This window comes from Phaenicophaeus curvirostris, chromosome 7 (genome assembly GCF_032191515.1).
Source record: "Phaenicophaeus curvirostris isolate KB17595 chromosome 7, BPBGC_Pcur_1.0, whole genome shotgun sequence".
Lineage (NCBI taxonomy): Eukaryota > Metazoa > Chordata > Aves > Cuculiformes > Cuculidae > Phaenicophaeus > Phaenicophaeus curvirostris.
In genome coordinates this window covers 34,818,017-34,841,985 of record NC_091398.1, presented here as the reverse complement: position 1 = coordinate 34,841,985, position 23,969 = coordinate 34,818,017, and the positions used below count along the sequence as shown (strand labels likewise).

General features: G+C 39.1%; 1 protein-coding gene across 1 annotated transcript in view; it reads right to left on the bottom strand.

Annotated features, from left to right (window-relative positions):
• MGAT5 (alpha-1,6-mannosylglycoprotein 6-beta-N-acetylglucosaminyltransferase) overlaps positions 1 to 23,969 on the bottom strand; it is a 133,147-nt gene that overhangs the window by 31,971 nt on the left and 77,207 nt on the right. Inside the window, exons 6-11 of the mRNA XM_069861543.1 lie at positions 19,709 to 19,780; positions 18,470 to 18,631; positions 16,541 to 16,710; positions 15,519 to 15,653; positions 8,674 to 8,807; positions 4,392 to 4,525 (exon numbers count right to left, since the gene is read on the bottom strand). Of these exons, the coding sequence (XP_069717644.1) occupies positions 4,392 to 4,525; positions 8,674 to 8,807; positions 15,519 to 15,653; positions 16,541 to 16,710; positions 18,470 to 18,631; positions 19,709 to 19,780 (807 nt within the window). The remainder of the gene's footprint in view (positions 1 to 4,391; positions 4,526 to 8,673; positions 8,808 to 15,518; positions 15,654 to 16,540; positions 16,711 to 18,469; positions 18,632 to 19,708; positions 19,781 to 23,969) is intronic.

Below are 23,969 nucleotides of genomic sequence, written 5' to 3'. Positions count from 1 at the left end.
ATCCTGTCTACCAGGGAACTAGAAAAGAGCAAAAACGCTGGAGAATTCAACATACAACATTAAGAGAGTTAAACAGATACAGTGGTAAATCCCAAGGAGTAGATGACACCTCACGGAGCTCAAATAGGAAACTTTCAAACTGCTCGCCAGGGAGCACTTAATGCAGAGCACTGAATTTATAGATAGATCTGGAGGGGATTTAGTGACCCATGACCAGCATGCGTAAACTGACCAACTTATCTGATGCTTAAATAAAATATTAACTAAAATATTAAATAAAATATTAACTATAGAACCACATAAACCCAACAAAATTACAGTAGTCAATTCTGTCTGTAGGAGGAAATGCTCTCTCTCCATACAGGTAGAGTTCTCTGAAGAAGCCATTCAGCATGTAGAAACTCTTCTAAAGTTCTGGAAGGAACTAAGTCTCTTTGGGATAGAAGGGAATCGCCCTTGTGAATGAAGAGCCATCATGTGGTAGAGAACAGAGAAGTGACAGTGTGCAGTCAACACATACCACTCAGAGTAGCAAAGCTGAAACTAACTTCAAAATGCTGAGAAAAACATCACACTACTGAACCCCCTGGGTTTGTGAAGTTTTTGTAAAGCCCTTTCAGTAGTCTAAGGGACCAAGTGACTAGGAAACAGAATGACCAGTAAGTTCAATATAAAAAGTAATGCACGTGTTGAAAACCAGTTTCAACTTCCTATAAGAATAATGGACCCGAGCTAACCAGCGCCACCCAAGAATGAAGACTTTTTGCATTATGATAAAATATGATTATGGTCCATCAAAAAAAGCAGTCCAATGTTCAGCAGCAGGCGGTCCAGTCACCAACCAACTAAATGATAGGAACTACTTGGAAAGGAATAGAGAAATAAGGAGAATATCAAACCGTTGCATATAAACACAGTTCTCTTCCTCTTCAAACACTGTTGTGGTTCTGGCAAACAGAAGCCAAGAACACTAGATGCAGTTCTGAGAGAGGTAAAGAAGGATCCAGGCTACAGAATGGTTTCCATTCCTACATAGAGAAATCTATAATGAATTCATTAACAATTGTTCAGCTTGGAAAAGACAACTTAGCAGAGCACGAGAGGGGCTTACAGTACCATAACTGGCATAAACAAAATGTATAGTGACTACCTATGTCCTGACAGGAAGCCAAACAAAGCTAGCGAGAGGCCGGTTTAGAAAAGCCCAAAAATTAATGGCTCCTCCCGCAACAGGTCACAGATTTGAGGGACCCCATGACAGAGAATGTTGTGCATACAAGACAGTTCGCAAACGTTCATGATCAGACTAGTGCTTTGAAGACAGCTCTTACTGATAGCTCGGAAGTTCGTCAGCAGGCAGCTTGCCAACAGACCAACTGATTCAGAAAACTGGCTAGCTACAATAACCTGGTTAGCGTGCACTGGTTCAGCTTGCCTCACCAACTGCCCAGCCATGCAGCAGAGCTGGGAATATGGGATTTTTAGCAAAGACGAGATGACAAGTAATTTGGCATCTTGTTTTTGTTTACAGGTCTAGCCAGATGCAGCAAAGGACCCGTGTCCATGGCTATATAAAACCGTGACGCAGGTAGCTATTCTAGTCTCACCCTCAGGGAACAAAAGTCCCGTGCATACCTCAGTTCCATTTCAAACTGCTTGGTTTAAAATGAAACAATTCAACTGCTATTCCCCAAGAGCACCTCAGTCTGGGGACTGGAATACTCTCCCCTTCACACTGGGCTTCTCTAATGACTGATCAGATCCAGCACTGACATGTATATTCTGTGGAGATTACACTTTTTGTTAATTGGCCATGTTCAATATGAAGAAAAGGAGCAGTATAAATAGATTAGTCTGGTCCTGTACAAGCTATGGTGGCAGATGAAAAGAGCACTGAAGAGTGAAAATGAAGGAAACATGAAATAAGCACATTACACAGAGACAAGATTAGTTCAGGCTTTCTGTTGATTACAAGAATCGGATTTTATCAGTCCAGATAAGATGTCCCACGCTGTCACTGATTCAAAGCCTATCTGCAGGGACTGCACTTTATGTACCATTGCATATGGCCATGACTGCGGTTACAGTCTGCAAGTTACGGTTTTAATGTGCTTGATGTTACAAGCATACAGTAAGCATTTTAATACTGTCAGTTACTAAGTCACACATCTTGGAAGACACAAGACAGGCAATACTTATAGAAATGGAGCAGTGACTTGATAGGCAGCAGTTATAAGACATTACAAGGGCTTCAGCTGAGAAGTCGTCTAAACTAGAGTTCCTAATGGTGAAAAGCAGATATGTCTAACAATGCATACAGTATTTCTTTTTGATTTGGTGCTGGTATGGCCCATGTGCCCTCTGCCAAGATTCACATTTGAAGAGGAATGTGAATAATCTTCAAAACGCTGAGAGCAAACAGACATGTGAGAACACTTAAGGATTAGAAAGCAGGACACTCTCAGTGGTTCAGCACATACAGGCTTTCCAGTAGACAACTATGGGTTACTCGGACCTCAATCTATGCCTTCCTACAGGGAAACAGAACAGAAACACCATCAGTCCAGCAGGCAAAATCTGTAACTGCAACTAGGACTGAAAATTAGCATTTGGAAATCTGGACCAGAAATAATACAAAGTCTTACGGGATGAGGCAATTACTCAAGGCTTTTACCAGGGGAAGTAGTGAGGTTTCCACCCTGTCCTACTTAAAAATTAGCATTGGATGCTCTTTTCCAAAAAGCTGTGGGTTTTGTCTTAATCAGCCCATGAATATCCTGTGTGTCATACAGAATCTCAGAGCAGACAATCACAAATCTTCCCTGTGGGCATATAAACTATTAATACATATTTCTGAATAAACCGAGAAAGGTATATATGTCAGTGAAAAATAACCAAACGTCTGGTGACTAAGCAACTACCTTTTTCCTCAACTCCACCTAGCATTCTATAGATTGTTCTGCTGATACATGCTGCAAACCAGGTCAGGTAGAGATGATTATTATGTGCAGCTGTTCCTGAGAGGCTGATAAGGAGATCAGGAACTAAAAGTACAAGAGCTTTTGCTAGAACAGACCCGAGTGAAAGGATCCCAGCTCTGTCCCATCATTCTGCAGAGAGAACAGACTGCAGGCGGGGGCATACCAAGTTCTTCTATATCACGAGCCAAACAGAATAACTGTCAGAGTATTTACTATGATGCAAAGCAAAACTTCCTTTTAAGACACGGATTACATGGCTTACCGCGATAAGCCCAAACATAGACCTGAGAGATTGCAATTGAACACGCACAGCTACTTCACATGTTTTTCTCAGCACAGTAGCCAAGAAACATTCAGCTCTACCTTTTTGCTACCACTAGCAACATTCTCCCATTTCTCTTAAGTTAATGGTTTGTTCTGTCTCACAGATGGTCCACTTACTTGTAGCTCTTTTAAAGAATTTACTCTGTATAACCAGAGTTATCAGACTACATGTTGCTTCTGTGGTTCAGAGAACTGTTTAAGACCAATATTCTCATGCCAATGATGAGAAAAGGAAAGAAAGTGCAAGACTGGTGCTCTCACACTGTCACATCATTTGGCCCTACGTATGGCACAGCATGTACTGATCAGCTTCTTTTGCAGTTGACAAGAGGCTTAAAGTAAGATCTTTTTAGGCAGCAGGGAAGGCACACAAAGCTAGAAGTAACTTGGAAGAAATCCAGTTATTAATAAGTAATTGCTTTTTTTTGAAAGTTGCACGAGACACACTCCCAGGTGCAGCAGCCTGGAAGGAGCTCCAGAAAAGGACAGGGGACAAAAAGCAGAGGCCACTGTGAGCTTAACAGCAGAAAACGCTTTAACTTGGTGAATATATTGACCAAACCTCGGTGTTATTTTGCAGCTCTCATCTGCAGATGGGAGACAATGCAGTAATTGCAATAGTTAGAGAAACAAAGCTCTGATATTATTTCCGGGAGAAAAAATGAGATCGAACACTTCCAGGGTCTTTTGTGAAACACAACTTCCAGTTCAAAATGCAGCACATTTTTGGCTGTAGATGTAAGAAAATAACTGAAAGACACCTTTGCTTATGTCTGATCACAAAGCCTCTTACCTCCTCAAATGCCTGTTACTTTTATCACCACGTGCATTTTCCAAAATTATTGTGATATCAAGATGATAAAAATTTTTTATTCTATCAGAAAGGTGTCCCTAAATGACAAAGGATCCACATAAATGTAGTCAGAAGCTTCCTCATTAGAAAGACTTAAAAATGTTCAGTTTAATTATTTAACTATGTTTCTTTTCAGAAAAAAAACTTTAGAGAGAAGGGATAATTTTAAAAGTAGAGTTATTCTTTATCATTTTGATCAAAATAAATTTCCTCAAATAAAAAAGAGAACTCACCTTCCAAAAATTATCTACTTTGCCATAAACAAGAGATTGATTCTGCCTTTTGATGTCGTTAATGTGTTTAATGTCACTGGAATTCAGATGCTGCTCTACCACAAATCCAAGGAAGCTGTTATCAGGAGTGTGAGCTGTAAGAAACAGAGGACATTCATAACCTTTTAAATTATCAGTTAATGTTACAAAAGCGTGAATATTGTCAGAAAAGTAGGTGTAAAGAACGTATTGTTCAACAGACCATTTCCTTCACATTCATACTGAGAGCTACATTTGCTTGCTTTATTATCGAGACTAGTTCTTATTAATTTTCAGTCCTGCTGCATATGTTTACTGAAGTAAGCAGTTATTTTCCGGCTTGTTTCTGGCAATAAAAATTCTGTAGCTGGACAGACGCCAATGATGATGGTTTTTTGTGTGCTGAGCATTATTTTATTATCAGAGGTAAGAGAATCAGAAGAAATCCAGCCAATCTCAGAGATGCGATACCAGCAATGTGAAAAAAAACCCAGTTCTATTTATTAACAAAGCTATATGTTACTCAATGTTGTAAGTAGATTTTAGTAAATTTATAGAATGATAAAATCACAGAATAGTTTGAGTCAGAAGGGACCTTAAAGGTCATCCAGTTCCAACCTCCCTTCCATGGGCAGGGACATGTCCCACTGGATCAGGTTGCTCAAAGCCCCATCCAACCTGGCCTTGAATTCAGAGATGTGGCATCCACAACTTCCCTGTGCAACCTGTGCCAGTGCCTCACCACCCTCACAGTATAAAATTTCTTCCTTATATCTAATCTAAATCTCCCCTCTTTCAGCTTAAAACCATTCACCCTCGTCTTATCCCTGCGCTCCCTGCTGAAGAATCCTTCCCCAGCTTTCCTGTATGTCCCCTTTCAGTTCTGGAAGGTTGCGATAAGGTCTCACCGCAGTCTTCTCTTCTCCAGGCTGAACAATCCCAATACTCTCAGCCTGTCCTCATATGGGAGGTGCTCCAGCCCTTGGATCATCTTTGTGGCCTCCTCTGGGCTTGCTCTAAATTTCTTGGGGTCACCTCCTGTACTGGAAGAGCTAACACCAGCCACCCAACTCACTGCAGATTATGTATCCATGCTGGTTACTGGCCTACAAAGTCACACTATGCAGACCAGAATACAAATTTCACTGCTTAATTCACTGAGATTCGTCTATCATTAAATATGGAAAGGTGACAGCTGAAGTCAGCAGAATTGTGTTAATCTAGTGCCCAGCCAAATAAAGTGCATGCAAACAATATGCAATTTTCTCTTAGTTTTCTGTGTTATTTTTAGCCTCTCTTGCTCTTTTTTCCATCAGTAACATCCATCAATACTCTTCTCCTATAAAGACACAGACCCACAGGCTTATTGGGATGAGCCCTGCTTAATTCCAGAGATGGGCTTCAACCTTCAAGGTTTCAGGTAAAATACATCCCTACTATATAAAAATTATTTCAGCTTGTAGGATTTTGCACCTCTCTAAAAAGTGTCATAATCTCAAAGGTTTACACAGAAACAGGCTGCAATAAACACTAGGATCTCCTCTATAAGCTTCCCTTTTAAATTCTGGCACACAAGCTGACAGCTTCTTACCAAGCACACTTTGCAATGTTAAAAAAACCCCCTAAAACATAAAAAAACCCCCACAGACAACGCCCCAGACGCTTATGATACATGCAATGTAAACTTATGGTCCGAGTTCTAGAACAAAATAAAATTCTATTGCAGTTATGAGGTTTTGCTTTTTGGTTCCTGAAAATCAGCCAAGTGGATACTGCAGTAGAACAAGAGAAACCATACCCTGTGCACACTTCCCTTTGCTGTTACATTTTATCTTTCAAACGACAATTACTCTTTTTCACAAAAGATGCCTCAGCAACAGCCAGGCACTCACTGAGACCCAAGGACTTCTTAGTATTAAGCACAGCAAAGGGCACATTGCAAATATGCGTGAAAAGGGACATTTTTCCATCTTTTCATTTTTTTGGATGAGAAACTGCATTCAAAGGAGAGGCAAGGCAGCACACGCTCAAAAGAAAAATAAACTTTTGTTAAAGTTAGCACTTCAGGATTCAGTGCCTCAAACACCACTGACAGGAAGCATGTGGATATTTAAGCAAGATCATGCAGTTTTCAAAGTACCAGTGGTGTTACTTTGCATAAAAGAATTAAAATAGAAAACAAAAAGGGGAAAAAGCCCTTCATGCTTCTGGAAAGCTCAGAGAACAGTCAAGCACTTGGTAATATGCCACAGGTTTGAACATGGCTAGCTTGTTGCTCAGTAATAATTTTCTGCCCTTCTAATCAGAGTTCTCAAAACATAATAGAGTCCGGGGATCTCGGGAAGCCATCCAGGGTTCCAGTCTGCCGTAAAATCTTTAGTGATGCATAACATGCACTTTTAATCACAATCCCATAAAGATGGTGCTATCTCTGCAACAGAGAACTAAAAGCAAAATAAACTTTAAGTATCCCAGAACACTGGCTCTTCTGCACCTCGTACAAAAAGCAAAATTCCTGAATAATCTATAGCACAAGAATCACTCATGCTTCACAGTGAGTTTGCTTGCCATCTCTTTAACACTCTTCCTGCATAGGAAAAGCAGCAGCCACCTCCAGTAGTAAAAATTGAAAATGGTTATTTACTGAAATTCCAATATATTCACACTCTTCTGAAAATTCGTTATGAAGTGATTTACTCAAAGATGGTAACAGTGGTCTGTACTGCCACAACAGATATCTGCTCTAAAGAGAAATTCTCTGCATTTCACGGAGTTGGATTGAGGAGTGCATTCATGCAATGATTTTCCTCAACTGCATCATCACCCTTGGTGCTACCTTGAACAGGACCTCACACGCAAATTTCCCAAGAGCTGGACTACTTAAATACAGCACGATTGAGCTTTCAGCTTCTTTTCCATTTAGGACATAAATCAATAAATACTAGCAAACCCTGTAGATATGGAATAAACTCCACTTACTCATGTCCAGACACAAATTCTGCAACCACTTCCAAGCCACATTTCCCCACCACACTTGCCTCAAAACAACTGTGAATGCAGCCTTTCATCTTTTGAACAACCATTACTTATATTTCTCTGGAAAAACTTGCACAGCAAATGTTGACAGACAAAATATGCCTCTCAAGAATTTTACAGGGCAAGTGAATTCAAATGCAAGTCAACCAGACTTTCTGATGTGAAAAGCAAAGTTTGAAAGCCTTGACTATGTAGTCTGATGAGAGAAAATAGCACATACCCTAAAGTCAGTGTCACAGGGACCACCACCAAACTGGGGAAGTTAGGCTGGTCATCAGCAAGTGTTTCTTTACAGCCTTGGGCTGAGAAGATGCTGCACACAACAGCACGCACTCTCTCCTAAGCCTCACTTACTCTCAAGCTAGCTGGCAGCGGTGAATCTTTTTGCACCTTTCAGAGATAGCAAACCTCAAAAACTACAACGATATGCAAGAGAAAGATCCTTTGGTTCTACAACCTAGTGTCCTAAAGTCAAAGACTAGGGCTGGAGCAGGTCACTGTGATAATTTAATCTGACCAAATTTATACAGAATTTAATTTATTTTTGTGTTCTGTTTCTTTCTTAGAGAGGTTTTGGGTTCTTTTTTAAGATGCTGAACAGCGCTTCAAAGATCCATAACAATGCTGAAATCTCCTGCTTGTTTTTCAATAGCTTTGTGCACTGCTGACAAAAAAAAATGTGAATCAGTTCACCACAGGATGAACACTTATACCACCAGAACAAGCTAGGTGAAAATTTTAAAAGACCCACAAAAAAATAGAGGCAAAAAAAATTTTTGCTGTGTGCTAATTTATTAATTGTGAATAGATGAAATAGCCAAGTGTTGCTCAAGTATTGGGAGAAAAGAAAAGCAGAAATGCAACAGTCACAACCTTCAGTTTTAACATGATGAAATTTAAGAGTACAGTTTATAAAAATTCCACCTAGCAAGTTCATTAAAATCCTACTGCAGGATTTGAGAAGGCAAACCAAACAAAAGCAAACTCGCTGACACTTGAACAAAAAGGTATTCACTGATTTCCCCAGACACCTTGAGAATAAAGTTCCTTTCTGTTATATTAAGTTGATATTGTTATTTTCTGATCGTTGGATGAAAGCATCATAGAATTTTTCCATAGCTCAGACATTGCCATTTATAATGCTACCCATTTAACAGCTCTAATTTCTTAAGCCATGAACTTGTCTTTCATAATACAAAAATTCCAAATGGAACACAGGGACACTTACGGAACATTGTGTAAAATTGTTGTGGATTAAGGTTCCATTTTCCCCATGGTGTCTTGTGGCCTTTAGACTGGGCATAATGGGCATGGTTAAACTCTGGTTCAGTTCCAAAGGAATCCAGGACTCTTAGCATACACCTAAAAGAGCAAAAAAAATACTGTAGGTAATACATATGTACATATAAGCATGTGTGTAGATATACATAGTTATTATAATTAAGAAGATGTATTTTGCTTTTGTTTGCAACTGTGGATGATTTATAAATCTAAGGTACATTTTAATTACAAACATTTTTGTTGATATTGCGTCTACAAAGACATTCCAATCAGCAAATTCTATGATATATCAGACATTCAAATAACAGCCCTGGAGCTTATTTTGGGTTTCTTTGTTCTCACAGAATGAAGTTATGCTTTAACGCCCAAGCAGAGCTTATGGGAATGCTACTGTGGTCACCTACATTCCTGGGGCTCTGAAGCAGAATCTAGGCAGAAGAACAGAGGATTATTTATCTATTTTATGATGTTCTCACTCATTACTACAAAACCAATGGAATATTCAAGGGCCACATGCCAAGATGATTAGAGCAGAATTGTACTTTCTCTTTAGACAATTGTATTTAGTCTCCAGGTTCTGACTTTTGGGTCTATCAGACCTACTAGAGAAGCGCCAAAGAGTTTATTTGCTGAATATTTGTAGTCATTCAGGCCATTTATTTGTTATGAAACATTTTCTAACAGACTTTTGGAGAAACAATACAGAAGTCAAATAGGTGCAAAAATCAGTCTACAACTGAGAGTAATCTTGGCACTGGATTACAAAGGGTCTGGGATAAAAAATTCATACTCAGTCCTTTATTTAAATCTTCCTAATTCCTTACGAAAAAACATCATTTCTTTTACAAGGGGCTCCTTTCAAAGAAGACCCCATAGTACATGAACGGCAGAAAAAGACTCAATATGAATAAGAGGGCACACATTGCAGCACAGAGATTCCAGAAGTTACGTTTCCAGAATGCAGCCTTGTCAAACCTTTGATATGGGATGGACTGGAACTTTATGGCCATCATACTGACCACTAGCTCCACTGCAAATTGAGTTTTAATCTTCACTACAATGCATTTTATGGTGCTGACCCTACCACAGCTTTCAGCCCTCCACGAACATTACTGAGAAGACAACTTAAACAGGATGTGTTCCTACATCATGAAGTACCTGGAGGGGCTACAAGAAAGCCGGGGAGGGACTTTTTACAAAGGCTTGTAGTGACAGGACAAGGAGAAATGGCTATAAACTGAAGAGGAGCAGATTTAGACTAGATACGAGGAATTTCTTCACTATGAGAGTCCCTGGCCCAGGTTGCCCAGGGAAGCTGTGGCTGCCCTATCCCTGGAGGTGTTCAAGGCCAGGTTAGATGGGCCCTGGGGAGCCTGGTCAGGTGGGAGGTGTCCCTGCCCATGGCACGGGGGGCTGGAACTGGATGGGCTTTAAGGTCCCTTCCAACCCAAACTATTCTATGATTCTATGACCATGTGTCTCTGTGCTATACAGACACGAACTCTTACCACTGCACATGGTATCACTGGTCGGTACGTGCCATGGAAGGGATAAAACTTCACTGGTGGCAGAGGAGGGAAGGAGTTGCAAAAGTTACCATTAAAAATAGCTAGATTTCTCAGCCTTCAACATTTCCTGTGCCCAAATCTCATTTACATTCTGTTCGGTAACACACCAGGGTTTCACATCATGCCGTGAAAGAACTTAGCCCGCAAAAGGTGAAAGAACTTTGCTCCAACCACTTTCCAGCTTTAAAAGATGAAAGCATTTAGTTCCAAAATTATGTTTACATATTCCTTATATGTTGCTCCTTTCTCTAAAGCATCCTTTAAATTTGGAAATGGAAAAAAACAACAGGAACTTTTAAACTCTGATATAAATGCCACCTTTGTATTTGAAAATACAAAAGGAGTAAATTTACTTTATTTTAAATCTTCAGAGAGATCTTCCAAGCAGAAGAAAGTCAAAATACACAACACATTATGGTTCATGAAACAACAAAGCTCACAGATCAGTTTCTGTACAGTGTTTTATGTCAACTGTTCTCAATGAAAATATTTTACAACAGTGGCAATTATCTCTGCATCATATGAAAAACTCCAACAGGACCAAAACAACTTCTGCACTGATGAATCATTCAGTAATAAAAGCGCTCTTATTTCCTGGCAGGCCTTAAAACAAAATTCTTATCAAATATACAGCTCTTGGCCAGGTATTTTAGTACAGAGGAATGAAAAATGGGTGAAAGCTACTAAAAAACTGCAACAACGCTGGAGTTTGTCAAATTATATAAGTAAGGAGCGCTACATTGCTTGTGATCATCTCAAAGTGCTGTGTTTCCTTCCTTTTTACTGTATGCAGATGTCGGGCATGTAGCACTAATTGCTCACAGAAAGATGTAGAACTTTGTCCATACCCACAGGGTCTCTGGAGCAGGACAGGAAAGGTGATGCAACAGAAACGATGCTAACCAGGAAGCAGGGAAAACAAAAAATACTTACATGACTGGCATAAAGTCAAGTCAGGAAAGAGAAAAAGATCACAGCAGAAAGAGCAAGCATCTGCAGAAATGGTATGAGAAATCAAAGTTTCAAGTGATGAACCTAATCCCCAAAATGCAGCAGAAAAGAACTGGCACTGTGAACTGATATTTTTACATAGGTAGGAATATCTCAATTGTTTGTCCAGGTACCATATCATTCATTTGTTTCACCTAGTGATTTAAAGCTCTTTCAATGGATCTATTTCAAAACAAAATTTTGATTTTACATCTAGTGTTTTAGCATTTCTGGTTTGCACGCTTTGTAGGTGCATTGAGCTGAGGCAGAGTTACGCAGACTCCAGACTGTTTTGGCTTATGTCCCAGCCAGCTCAGATCACGAGTAGCCCGTATCTGCCCATAGAAATCCTTGCAGATGCACACATTAACCTTCAGGTCACTCAGTACTTGCATTTAAAAATGCAAAAACTTAGTCAGAAAATAATCCTCCTAAAACCAGATGTATGCTAGAGAGCATGTAAGCAGCAGGAATGCTGCTCATTTTTCAGGATAGCTGTCATGTTAATTTATTTCAAGAATAAACCCAGTTGGATTTTCGGCATATGGGAATGAGTCATTGGGAGAGAAACTGCAGAAAAATGAAAAATCCCACCAGATTCTTATGTGCTGGATGGAAAATGCGGGTGCTAAGAAAGGCAATGAGCTGCATTCTTCAAACTATATTAAGCTACTAATTTTTATGTTGCTTCATTGCACATAAACTGCAAAATACCCAGAATTCAGAACTGAAAAATACAGCACGTCCAGGCATTCTACAGCTTGAAAATAAGGTGCACCCCAAAATGAGATCTGTTTGGCTATATTCATGCTATTTACAGCACCAATTCTACCACAGATAAAGCATCTAATACCAAGAGTCATTGGTGCTACAGATCTCCGATGTACAAAGCAGTACTTCAGTTGTTCTGAAATGTTCCCCTCTCGGAGCAGCAGAATCACCCTTTTGAGCTAGCAGTTCTTGATTTGTAATCACCAGAAATTTCTTCAGTGCTCAAGTTCAGTCGCAAAGATTATAAATGTCATTTTTATTAAGAGACTGTTCTGGAGGCATCGTGTGCTTTACTACTTGATTCCAATATGAAGTGAATAAACAAGTTTTTGTTTGTTTATTGAGTCCAGTCTGCATAAACCAGACTGAGCAGACCAGCACATCTGCTGAAAAACTCTATGGCAGAAAGCAGAATACTTTTTTCAAGACAAAGAACTATTTCTACTGACATTAAATACAACTGACTAAGAAAGCTAAATTTGTAAAGAACAGGGGCTATAAGGCAGTTTCATTTGCGATAATGTTTATTTTACTGGAATGAATTAAGCAAAACCATGTAATTATGCTCTTACGCTGGAGTTTGATGACAATATTTATCAGGTAACTCAGGATGCTGAGAAAAAAAAACTGATTGCAAGAGGATCCTTGAACAGAAGACAGCTTGCACGAAGTTAGAAATTAATTCTTCTGCTCTAATCAATTCTGGCAGGTTTTGCTAGACTCTAGATGTTGTTTCATATACTGAACTTGATTCATAGAATCATAGAACCACCAGGTTGGAAAAGATCCACCGGATCATCAAGTCCAACCATTCCTATCAAACACTAAAGCATGTCCCTCAGCACCTCATCCACCCATGCCTTAAACAACTCCAGGGAAGGTGACTCAAACACCTCCCTGGGCAGCCTCTGCCAGTGCCCAATGACCCTTTCCCTGAAAAATTTCTTTCTGATATCTAGTCTGAACCGCCTCTGGTGCAGCTTGAGGCCATTGCCCCTTGTCCTGTCCCCTGTCACTTGGGAGAAGAGGCCAGCACCCTCCTCTCCACAACCTCCTTTCAGGTAGTTGGAGAGAGCAATGAGGTCTCCCCTCAGCCTCCTCTCCTCCAGGCTAAACACCCCCAGCTCTCTCAGCTGTTCCTCATAAGGCCTGTTCTCCAGCCCCCTCACCAGCTTTGTTGCTCTTCTCTGGACTCGCTCCAGAGCCTCAACTTCCTTCTTGTGGTGAGGGGCCCAGAACTGAACACAGGATTCGAGGAGCGGTCTCACCAGTGCCGAGTACAGAGGGAGAATAACCTCCCTGGACCTGCTGGTCACGCTGTTTCTGATACAAGCCAAGATCCCATTGGCCTTCTTGGCCACCTGGGCCACTGCTGGCTCATGTTCAGTCACTGTCAACCAACAACCCCAGGTCCTTCTCCCCCACGCAGCTATCTAGCCACTCTTCCCCTAGTCTGTAGCTGCACAGGGTTGTTGTGCCCCAAGTGCAGGACCCGGCATTTGGCCTTGTTAAACCTCAGGCCACTGGACTCAGCCCAGCGGTCCAGCCTGTCCAGATCCCTTTGGAGCCTCCCTGCCCTCCAGCAGATCCACGCTTCCACCCAGCTTAGTGTTGTCTGCAAACTTACTAAGGGTGCAACAAATGCAATGAGTTTGATAAAAGGTCTACAAAACCTGAATACTAAGGAGTGATCCAAGCCCTGAATTTATTGTGAAGAACACCAAACTGAAGGAAAGTTCAGTATATAAGATGTTCTAGAGGGTGCCAGAGAGGGGAAGGAAGTAATTTCTTCCCCAGAACCATAACAGAATAAACAGTGATGAGAAGTTTACAAGAAATCAGGGCAAGAAAAACATTTTAAAGAAAAGCTTAACAATATAAAACAATGGCTGGGGAATCTCTGGAGTCCTCGCTAAAAGATTAGGCAAATAATAAGGACAAACACACCCAATCTACTTTTCAGCAAGGATATGAACTAAATGAGTTCTGCTTCCATCCCATGAAATCCAATGCTGTAGAACAGAGGCATTAAATAAGTTTTATCTTCTTCAAAAGCCTAACAACAACTCCTACAGTACCCTAAGGTATTTATTTAGAGTTAAATTTGATTATATTCTCCTAAACCATGAAAAGTCAGTCATTACCACAAATTAAGAATCAATGAAAAACAGACTAATAACTTAAAATTCAATGATTCATGAAATACGCAAGAAGAATTGAAGAGCTAAGCCAATAATCTCCATGTCATGGTGTATTTCTGTATCTTCATTACCAAATATGCCAAATAGGAAATTCAAAGCAAAAGGGAAGAATATTTTAAATCTCTAAGTATGGTTTTGTACCCTGACCACAATGCTGTGTGTGATTGCCTAGTGACAATTACATCTGGCAGACAGACAACCAACTGTAGCTCAGTGAAAAATGGGATTATCTTTATTAGCAGGCTCCTAAAAACCAGAATATCCGTTTACTCCTCCGCTTCAAAAAAGAGATTAAGACTAATCTAATCTGAAACACTGATCACAGTACCGTCATTTACAATTACACTGAAAAGATCCAATGCTCTAGAAAATCTGAGGGTAGAGAGAAAATCTTTCTGCCTGCAGTAAACACCTTTCAATGCCCTCCTTCAAGTAGGATTTACTGGACTTTACAGATCATGAAACATGGCTAATTTGATTAGGTATAGAAAAATCAAAGTCAATCATTTAGATTTCGTTTTGCTTCATGTTGATGTGTATTTGTGCAACACATGGGATGCTTCCTGATTTAAAGTTATTGACAAAAACAAATGTAGTTCTAAAACTGCAGACACTAAGGAGGCCATACAAAGTAATTTCTTGTGATCAACATCTTCCATTGCTAATGGAAAGATCTTATAGATTTCAGAAGCAACAGCAACTGCCGTTACCAGCAGGTTTATTCTTTAGACCTACTGCTGAATCCAACTTTCCGCTCAGCATCTTAAGAGATGGAACAGAAAAAATGGCATTGCTGTTGTTGGACAATGGAATCAGCATAGATAAATTTCCACAGTCACCAGCCCAGTGTGGCTACAAACACTGAGAAGCAAAACGCACCTTTGGTATTCAAACTCAACAACAAAATCCAACAGTCTCTCAGCTCACCTACTAATTCATATAACAAAGGCATGGAGGGGTGGGGAATGCAAAGAAGGGAGAGAAAGAAACACAAAGATGACTCAGTAAGATAATATAATTAATTAATTTAAAAAATGTTTGAATCCAAGAATTCCAAACTTGCTGAGGTGGATAAAGATGGCACACAACAAACAGGTAATAATCCCTCTATTCCTAAGAATGAAAGACAACGGAGAATTAACATTTATTTTTAAATGAATTCAAATTCATGTGGATGTACTCACCTCAGTATTTTGGCATGTGTTAATCAACAAAAGCACTTTAACAAAGCAGTTAAGAGGTCAAATAAGCGTTACACTTACTGGTAATGTACCCATGACGGACCAAGAGTTTTCTTAAACTGAGTGAGTCCCACGATATCAATGTAAATGAGTTCTACAACTTTATCCCCCTGGGTAGGGCAGCCAGATCTGTTACCTACAACCTTCTTCATAATCCTAAACAAAGAAAGAAGGAATATGGAAAAGTATTACTTTCCAAATAGCTTGAATAGATGCTGTAATACTATTTATACCAATAATTCCCCTTTCCAAAAAAAACCCCTTACTGTTATCTTTTCCAAATCAGGAACATTCACATGCTAAAGAGGCTCAGCATTTATTAAAGAGCTGTTTATACATCAGTAAAGTGCTCATTTTCACTAAAAACCTCATCTAGTTTAAACAAGAGAGTAATATGGTTGGAATGTTTAAAAATAGTGTGCTTTGAAATGATTTTAAATAATTTCTGACTACTATTGACAGCTTTATAGCATAAGAGCTCTCTATAAAACGATGCTGTCATATTCGTTATAAAAAAATGAAAGCTAGAGAAAAAGTGCATGTGCTCGAGCTTAAAACGGATGTTTTATGCCTAACACTGAACTAGTGTGCAAAGAAAGACAAAGATGAGCGAGGCAGTAATTTGACCTAATATAAGCAATTAACTACATCAAATGTAATGTGTTTAAAGTATTTCGATCTTCATATCAGATACTGAGTGGAGAATAACAGAAACCGAAGAGGAGGACACAGAACTAGGCTGGTCTGTAATATTTCCAATCGCAGCCGGTTAAAGCTCTTGGAATGTTAAGGAATAAGCTGCTTAACTGAATTTTACAACATTCATTTATGAACTCTCAGGAGCCTGAAGCTACAATGAAAACACATTATCCTTTTCACAGCACATATACTTAGCTCATGAAAATAATCTTATCGTCTGTTTAGTGAATTATCATTTCCCTTTTATGCTTCAAGAAATTATACACAGTTAATAGAAGCTTCAAGAGTTTACAATTCATTTTTTTTTTGCATTCCAGTTTCAAAAGTGAAAGTAATCTCCTTACTCCTTGAGCTCTGCTAGTGAAGCTGAAATCCTGATGTCATGGCCCAGTAAGTAGAGAGATGTAATTAAATCACTCCACTGGACTAATTCACCAAGTGGGCCACCGCTAAACGCATTTTCTGCAATCTTGAATCCAGATTCTTTTGTCAAAAGCCCCAGATGAACAAGAATCTGGAAAGGGAAGTCATATGTTAGTTATCTACATTAGACACACAACTAGCATACCTCATGGCATTTTTTCTTTCTATTAAATTCCAACTGTGGGAAAAAAAATCACCCCAATTGCTTAATTTTGTAAAGGATCTCTAGAATAGCAGTTACAAGAATCATAGAATCATATGTTACAGTATTGCTTTGCCCCATTATATGCCATCAGATCAGTAATCAAATAAACCCCCAAAACTGATACTCACAAAATAATCTGTAATTCCGCACAGGACCTTGCGGCTCATATTATTTTATTCTGCTTGAATAACTCCTTATATTCTGAGGCAGGATATAATTGCTTATGCAAGACAGCGCGGTTAAGGAAGGGTACACTGCAGGCCAGGTTGGATGGGGCCCTGAGAGCCTGGTCTAGTGGGAGGTGTCCCTGCCAGCAGCAGAGGCAATTGGAACTGGATGACCTTTAAGGTTGCTTCCAATCCAAACCATTCTACAATTCTAACTTGGAAGGACTGTGTAAGAATAACAGGATACCTTCCCAACCTCTCATTTCCATTGCTGCTAGAGGAGTTTTCCCTTTAGTTCCTTGAAATCTATGCTTGCCTCTCTAAGGTAGCACAAAAGCTGAGTTCAAAACACTTCTCTACATACCTGGACTGTTAATTGAGTGTGGGTACATACAGCACTAAGCATGAAAACTCCCAAACACCAAAACCCTTTTCCCCCACTCTGTAAGAAGGAGCAACATTCAAAAAACCATTTTGTTGTGATGTCTCGCAGCTCCCAGAACTGGATGTATTAAAATGAAAGCATCATATGTTTTACAGAGCAACCTTAAAGGAGTTTTAAAAGTTAAGAATGTCCACCACCTGTGCTGGACAGTACAGCTTCTGTTTATTCTTGAGTTTAAGTACTCTCACATTCTATTCCTTTAATAAAAAAGACTGGAGGGCTGCTTGAAAGAGAAGGGTTGCTCCTTGACAGAGGGTGAGCCTATTCAAGGACTGTATTACATGACAAACATTAGAGCTGCAACATAGAGCCCAGATCTCATATGAGGATGGAGAACCTCAAGCAAGGAGCTGAGCTGCAGCCAGCCAGGCTTTAGAGACTGTAGAAACATGACTGTGCAAGGCCTCCTATCAGGCAGGACTGGCTCTAGTAAGAATAAAGCAGGAAGGGAAACCAGTGTTGAGATTACAACTTTTGGCTTTATCATAATGAGGTAATTAAAAAACCCCAGAAATTAAATCAAATAAAATAGACCTTTTCACTCTGAGAAATTCACTGTTTTTAAATTGAACTTGTTACAGGAGGCCTACACTGATCCAATCCAAAGTTACGGTCAACTTGAATTCCACTCAAATCCAAACCAGAAATTCACAATTTAAAGTCTCAATTTTGGAAAAAAACATGTACAATTGTTGTTTTCTATGACAGTGAACTGTAGTCATCAGCTTGCAGTAAATTCACGGTTTTTCCCTTTAGAAACTTGTACTTAGTCTCTCTTTTATCCAAAGTTAAAGATGTTAGAAAACTAACTCGAAGATTGACTCATGGAAAGTATGTAAAAGTATTTGTAAGGCAAATATCCCTTGTAACAGCAATTTCAAACAGTGAGATACTTCTTGAAAAGAGGGACAAGTAAAAACATGAGCCTTTTAAGCACATTTGATATTTCCACCCTGAAGTTATTTTAGAAACAAGAAGTTTAAAAGAGCCTGTATGCCTGCAAAAGGCAGGAATGAAAAAGGTTTTCATTTACCTTTTTCCGTTTTCTCTTCTCCAAATTCTGTTTTTCTGCAAGTGATTTAATTGCTTCAATCCAGGTATTAGCCATTCGTCTGATGCGCAACATCATCCACCTGAATTCCTCATGCCTTGACATCATTTTGTAGAGATTATCAAAGTTGATACGAATTTCAGCCTGCAATTAAAGCATTAAAAAAAACCTCGAAATATTATTTTTCAAATAGTGTACTTTCCAGAAGTCACAAAATTTCTCAAATGTAAACTCTGTGCTTTAAATTCTTCTTTTTTTTAAGATACACTCCTGATGCTAATATCAAGTTGACTTCAGTTCACTTAAGATACCTTTGTACAGACAATTCTAAACATATTAAATTACTTTTATTTTTATGAGTAGTGTTTTGTAGAATACAAAATATACAGAATACATTTGCAATGTTTCACAATGCCTTCATTTCTGCAATACAAGGTTTGGTTTTGCTCACGAGCTTTGAAATGAAGTTGAAGTATCTCTAAGATGCAATATAAAATCAGGACAGCACACCAGGTACATACATACAGGTATATCACGGATCTTCCAGTTAAAAGCAAGTCTCCTATTATACCATTGAAGGAAGAAACACTGCTAGAGTACAGTTTTTAAAGGAAGTAGTAATTTTAAAGCTAGATTGATCTAAGAACAAGTGGTTTTACAATTTGAGACATCCTATATCTAAATTATGTAAGCAACGTTCATATACAGCCCAGCAACTGTCTTACAATACCTAAGTGCTACACAATTAGGCTATAACATTTTAGAAAAAACTCTGTATTAAAGAAAAGAAAGTAGGAGTAATCAAAATGTTACTACAAAACTGAAATATATATAAGCCATGTAGGTTAAGACATTTTTATATATAAGATGGATACAATAAAAATGGACATTTTCACATATGGTTACTTAAAATGGGTGAACTGTTCATGAAATTGTCATTTTTCTTAGTATCTGCATAAAGTATTTTATATATATAAACACAGAAATGTTTTTAATGGGAATCTACCACCAAGACTGCAGTGCAATAAAATGACTGGAGAAAATAAACACACAATGAGGCACATATATACAGTCAAGGATGTTTCCCTTCAGTTTTGAGGAGCTGAGGAATAAAAATGGTAAATTCTAGTCTTGTTAGCATTTATGCGGCAGAGGATTCCAGAATCGTTTGCACAAATCTCAACTGCAGAATTATTTCTCATGTTTTAACATTGTTCTTACCACTGATTTCTGATCGGTTTCTTCATTGGGATTTTTTGCTCTCCAAGGTAAACGAGGACACCAATTTTCAACCTATAAAACAATTATAAGAAAATAAATCACCCTATTTTACTTTCAGCTGTTCTACCAAAGTCTCTCGCTGCCTTTATATCATGCAGTGACTTGATTTGCAAGTCACTGCAAGGTAAAACTGCTTTTTTTGCAAGAAAAGCTCAAAAGACTTTTTGCAGTTCAATACTATTTTAACCTTGCAAATTTGCAACCAAAAGCGCGTTTAGATATTCATTCATGATAATGAATACAGCAGATAAAACCCTTCAAAGACAGAGGTCAGCTCATAAATGCTCTAAATACAGTTTCTCCAAACAGTTCCTAAATGTTTTCGAAAAGCATTCAGTTTTTTATGCTTCTAGACCTTAAAATATATGTATTTTGGAACACTTCCCATCTCCCTAGAACATTTTTATCAAAAGGTGAAGCCTGATAAAACTCAAGGACCAAAGTTCTGCCTTGGAGCAATCTAGACAAAACACTGAAAGACCAAAACCAAACTCAATTTATTTGAAGGATATAAGTAACAGAACTATAACACAGGATCACAGAGTGGTTTCGTTTGGAACAGACCTTAAAGATCACCCGGTCTCACCCCTCTTTCATGGGCAGGGACACCTCCCACTGGACCAGGCTGCCCAAGGTCCATCCAATCTGGCCTTCAACACCTCCAGGGATGGGGCAACCACGACTTCCCTGGGCAACTGGTTCCAGTGCCTCACTATGCTCATAGGAAAAGAATTCTTCCTAAATTTGAAATTAAATCTCCCATCTTTAAGCTTAAAACCCCTCATCTTATCCCTGCATTCCCTGATAAAGAGCCCCTCCCCTCTTTAAGTTCTGGAAGGCTGCTATATGGTGTCTCCAGAGCCTTCTCTTCTGCAGGCTGAACAACCTCAACTCTCTGTCTGTCCTCGTATGGGAGATGCTCCAGCCCTCTGAACATCTCTGTGGCCTACTTTGGACTTGTTCTAACATAAGAACAATACCCACAAGTACCAATAACTGTAAAGCTTAGAGAAACATCATCAGTGCTAATGTGATATTCCTACTGTTGTCTACTAGGAAGAAAGGTACATCAGCTGGTAGCTAGGAAAGAAAAAGCCCCCTTAGGGATCTTGTCTTACAGAATTTTCATTATTCACATGCCTTAAGAATTTAGCCCCTTCACTTTGGGGAAGAAATCTCACTGTTGGAGGCAAACGCATGGGAACAGAAACATAACTGTACTGTGAAAAGGGAGAAATGCAAAACTTGATAGGCCAGCTAAGATACCCCATCACTACGGATTAAGCTCACAACTCCCTGAGAATTTGAAGTCAGAGCTGCTCTTATGGTTTCTCCAGTCACAGACCTGTCAAAACACAATTTTAGCTTAATCATGCTGCAGTAAGCCTGAAGCATTAGAGATTAAATGCTTAAGATCATACCAAATGATTGCCTAGAAGACCAATCACATGAAAATAAATTAATAGACATCTTAACCTCATTACAGAGAGGAAATGTATCAAGCTTAGGTTCCTCAGACAAATTATACGGAAGCATTAATTTCAGCGCTGTGACTTAATCTACTCAATGTGTTTAATACAACATTTGAAATCAGTGGCTTGATCAACCTCATTAGAAAACATCTGATTCTTCAGTGGTTTCCATCTCTGGAAACGTACTGGAAATATTAGCAATTAACAATCCTAACTGTTATTAAAATAAATTGTGGAATCGCTGGTAGAAAAGAGCTGCAAGTGCTGTATTACAAATCACGCACAGTTCCAAACTCTCAGTTTGTTTTTTTTTTTAATAGGACAAATACTTTTGAATTATTCCTACCATTAAAATTGATCTCTATTAAGAGATGACATTTCAAGGACTACTGTACGTGTCCCTTTTTTGCCTTCATGTATTTCACATTGTACCATCAGGCATCCTAAAGGAACTGAAAATTTTTCAGAGCTGCCAAGGACAGTTAGCAGACGCCTCACTGACTGAAAAACAGATATAGGCTTTTTTTGTGCTTTTAGAAATACTCCCACTAGTCTAAGCTAAATTACAGCAATTCTAATCACAAATAAACACTTAAAGAGTAGGCTCAAAGTAATATCAGCGTATATACCTGGTCTAGCACTCATTTTTCAATAGTGATATTCACTCAACTCCTCTTTTCACTACAATAACCAACTGAACTCACTGGAGGATTTTTAAACACATACTCTTCAAAGTACGCCAGTTGTTTTGTTATTTTCTAGACTGATAAATACACTGGGAAAAATGGATAGGCATTCTCTTACAGAAAATGGAAAGAATCCTACTCATTTTTATAAGCCAATGGCTCACCAACCAAGAGCTGTTAGTTGGGAGGATAATAATTAACAAGAGCACCAAGAAAGCAAAGACGAAGCAAAAGAATCTGGTATACCTTGGGAAGGGGAAAGAAAAAAAAAAACTTATTAATTTAACGCTTTCACTCAACGGAAAGCAGGAATTCAGAGGCACAATACTGACGGACAAACCAGGCAAACGAGGATTATTTTATTAGTGAAATTCAGGTATTCTTGGACAAAAAAGATCAGGGGTATACATACCCCTAAGATGGAAACGCTATGGTAGCAAAACTAGGCCAACATGCTAATACAAATTCTGTTGTTCAGAACATGAGTTAATCTTGCAGATAAGTAAAGAATCAACTGGAATTAAGTGACGGTTCCAAGAGAAATTGAGAGGAAAATCACAATACGATTAGAGTGGTGGCAGAGGGCAGAACACTCAAACACTCAACACCAAACCACATGCTCCAGAAGACACTCCTGGATCTCATCAGGGAGATGTAGAATAAAGAAAGCAGAAGTGAAAAATTACAGCAGGGAAATCTCCACAAGTTGTAAGGTCTGTATTTAGGGGTGCCTAGTCCTCAATAAACATCACAGTTCCAACAAAACCCAAGTTTTCAGAGGGAACAGACAGATTTCTCTCCACCTCCAGTTCTTGCTTCCCTGTTCACTGAGAGCTACAGATGATCAACGGTCTACATGCGCTTTGGTAAAAGGGACTTCAGCCTACACAACTACACGATGTATCTAAGACTGCAGAGGCAGCCTTTGTAAAACTATTGAAAAAGAAAAAAATAGAGCTGACAGCTTCTACTACAGAATTAAAAAGCTTGCTGATTCAATGATTCTTATACAAGATAACTAGCAGGCTGCTGAGTTTTGTTACTGCGTTCCTCAAAAACCACAGCAACTGCATTTCTATACATATTTCAAGTAAAATAGCTTCCAGTTAACTGTATTTTTGCATTGCACCATGTAAAACTAAGGTCCACAGTGGTACAAAGCCTTGGTAAAGACTGATTAAAAATCCTGTAAAAAACAGTACTCACTATTTTGTGTCAGAACTAAAAGCAACAGTTTGCACAAAGCAGATGAACAGCAAAACGAACTTTAGTTTCCTAACAGAGCAGTTCAGTGATGTCCCTGGTTGCCTTGCATGACCCAAGCAGGGCCCACAACAGTAACTCTAGCTACGCTCATCATCTTTGAACAAATCCTGCAGCTGTTCTTCTCAGATTCAGACTATTAACCACTGCCATGGGAACTTCTTTGAAAACATAGGTGGGTGTTAACAGTTGTTGAAAAACGCAGGATGCTCATGAAATTATCTTTTTCCTAGCAAATACCAGCAAAAACAACCCCTCTTTCTCAGACTTACTGATGTAAGGTAAGTACACGTGGGTACTAACTTCCAACTATAGATGCGGGAGAAAGAAAAGTAGGGAGTGTATAAAACTGCTCAGATGGGCTTGAGCAGATACCTTCAAGCTCTGTGAAAACACCTGGAGCCCATAACCTGCTTTCTGCCCTTGCTCCCAAATTGCCTAAAGCCTATTGCCTTTTGTTGAAACTACTAGAGATGAGACAGAGAGAGGGGGCAGGGAATGTAAACGGAAGAATTACAGACTGTTTTGCAAGACATTTTCTGGAAGCTCCAATTACAGAACAGGGTGGCATCTGGGGGTACAGGATGGGATGAGACGGGATGGGATGGGACCTGTTTCACTTCATTTTGTATTGTATCACCTAAATCATAACAAAAGCCTTTGCAGAAAACTCAACCATATTAATGCATAAAAGTTCTTGGCCCAGACAAGATCTGATTAAATATCACATAAAATGGAGGAAAAAAAGCATGTGTGTATACATATAAATGTGTGTATAAA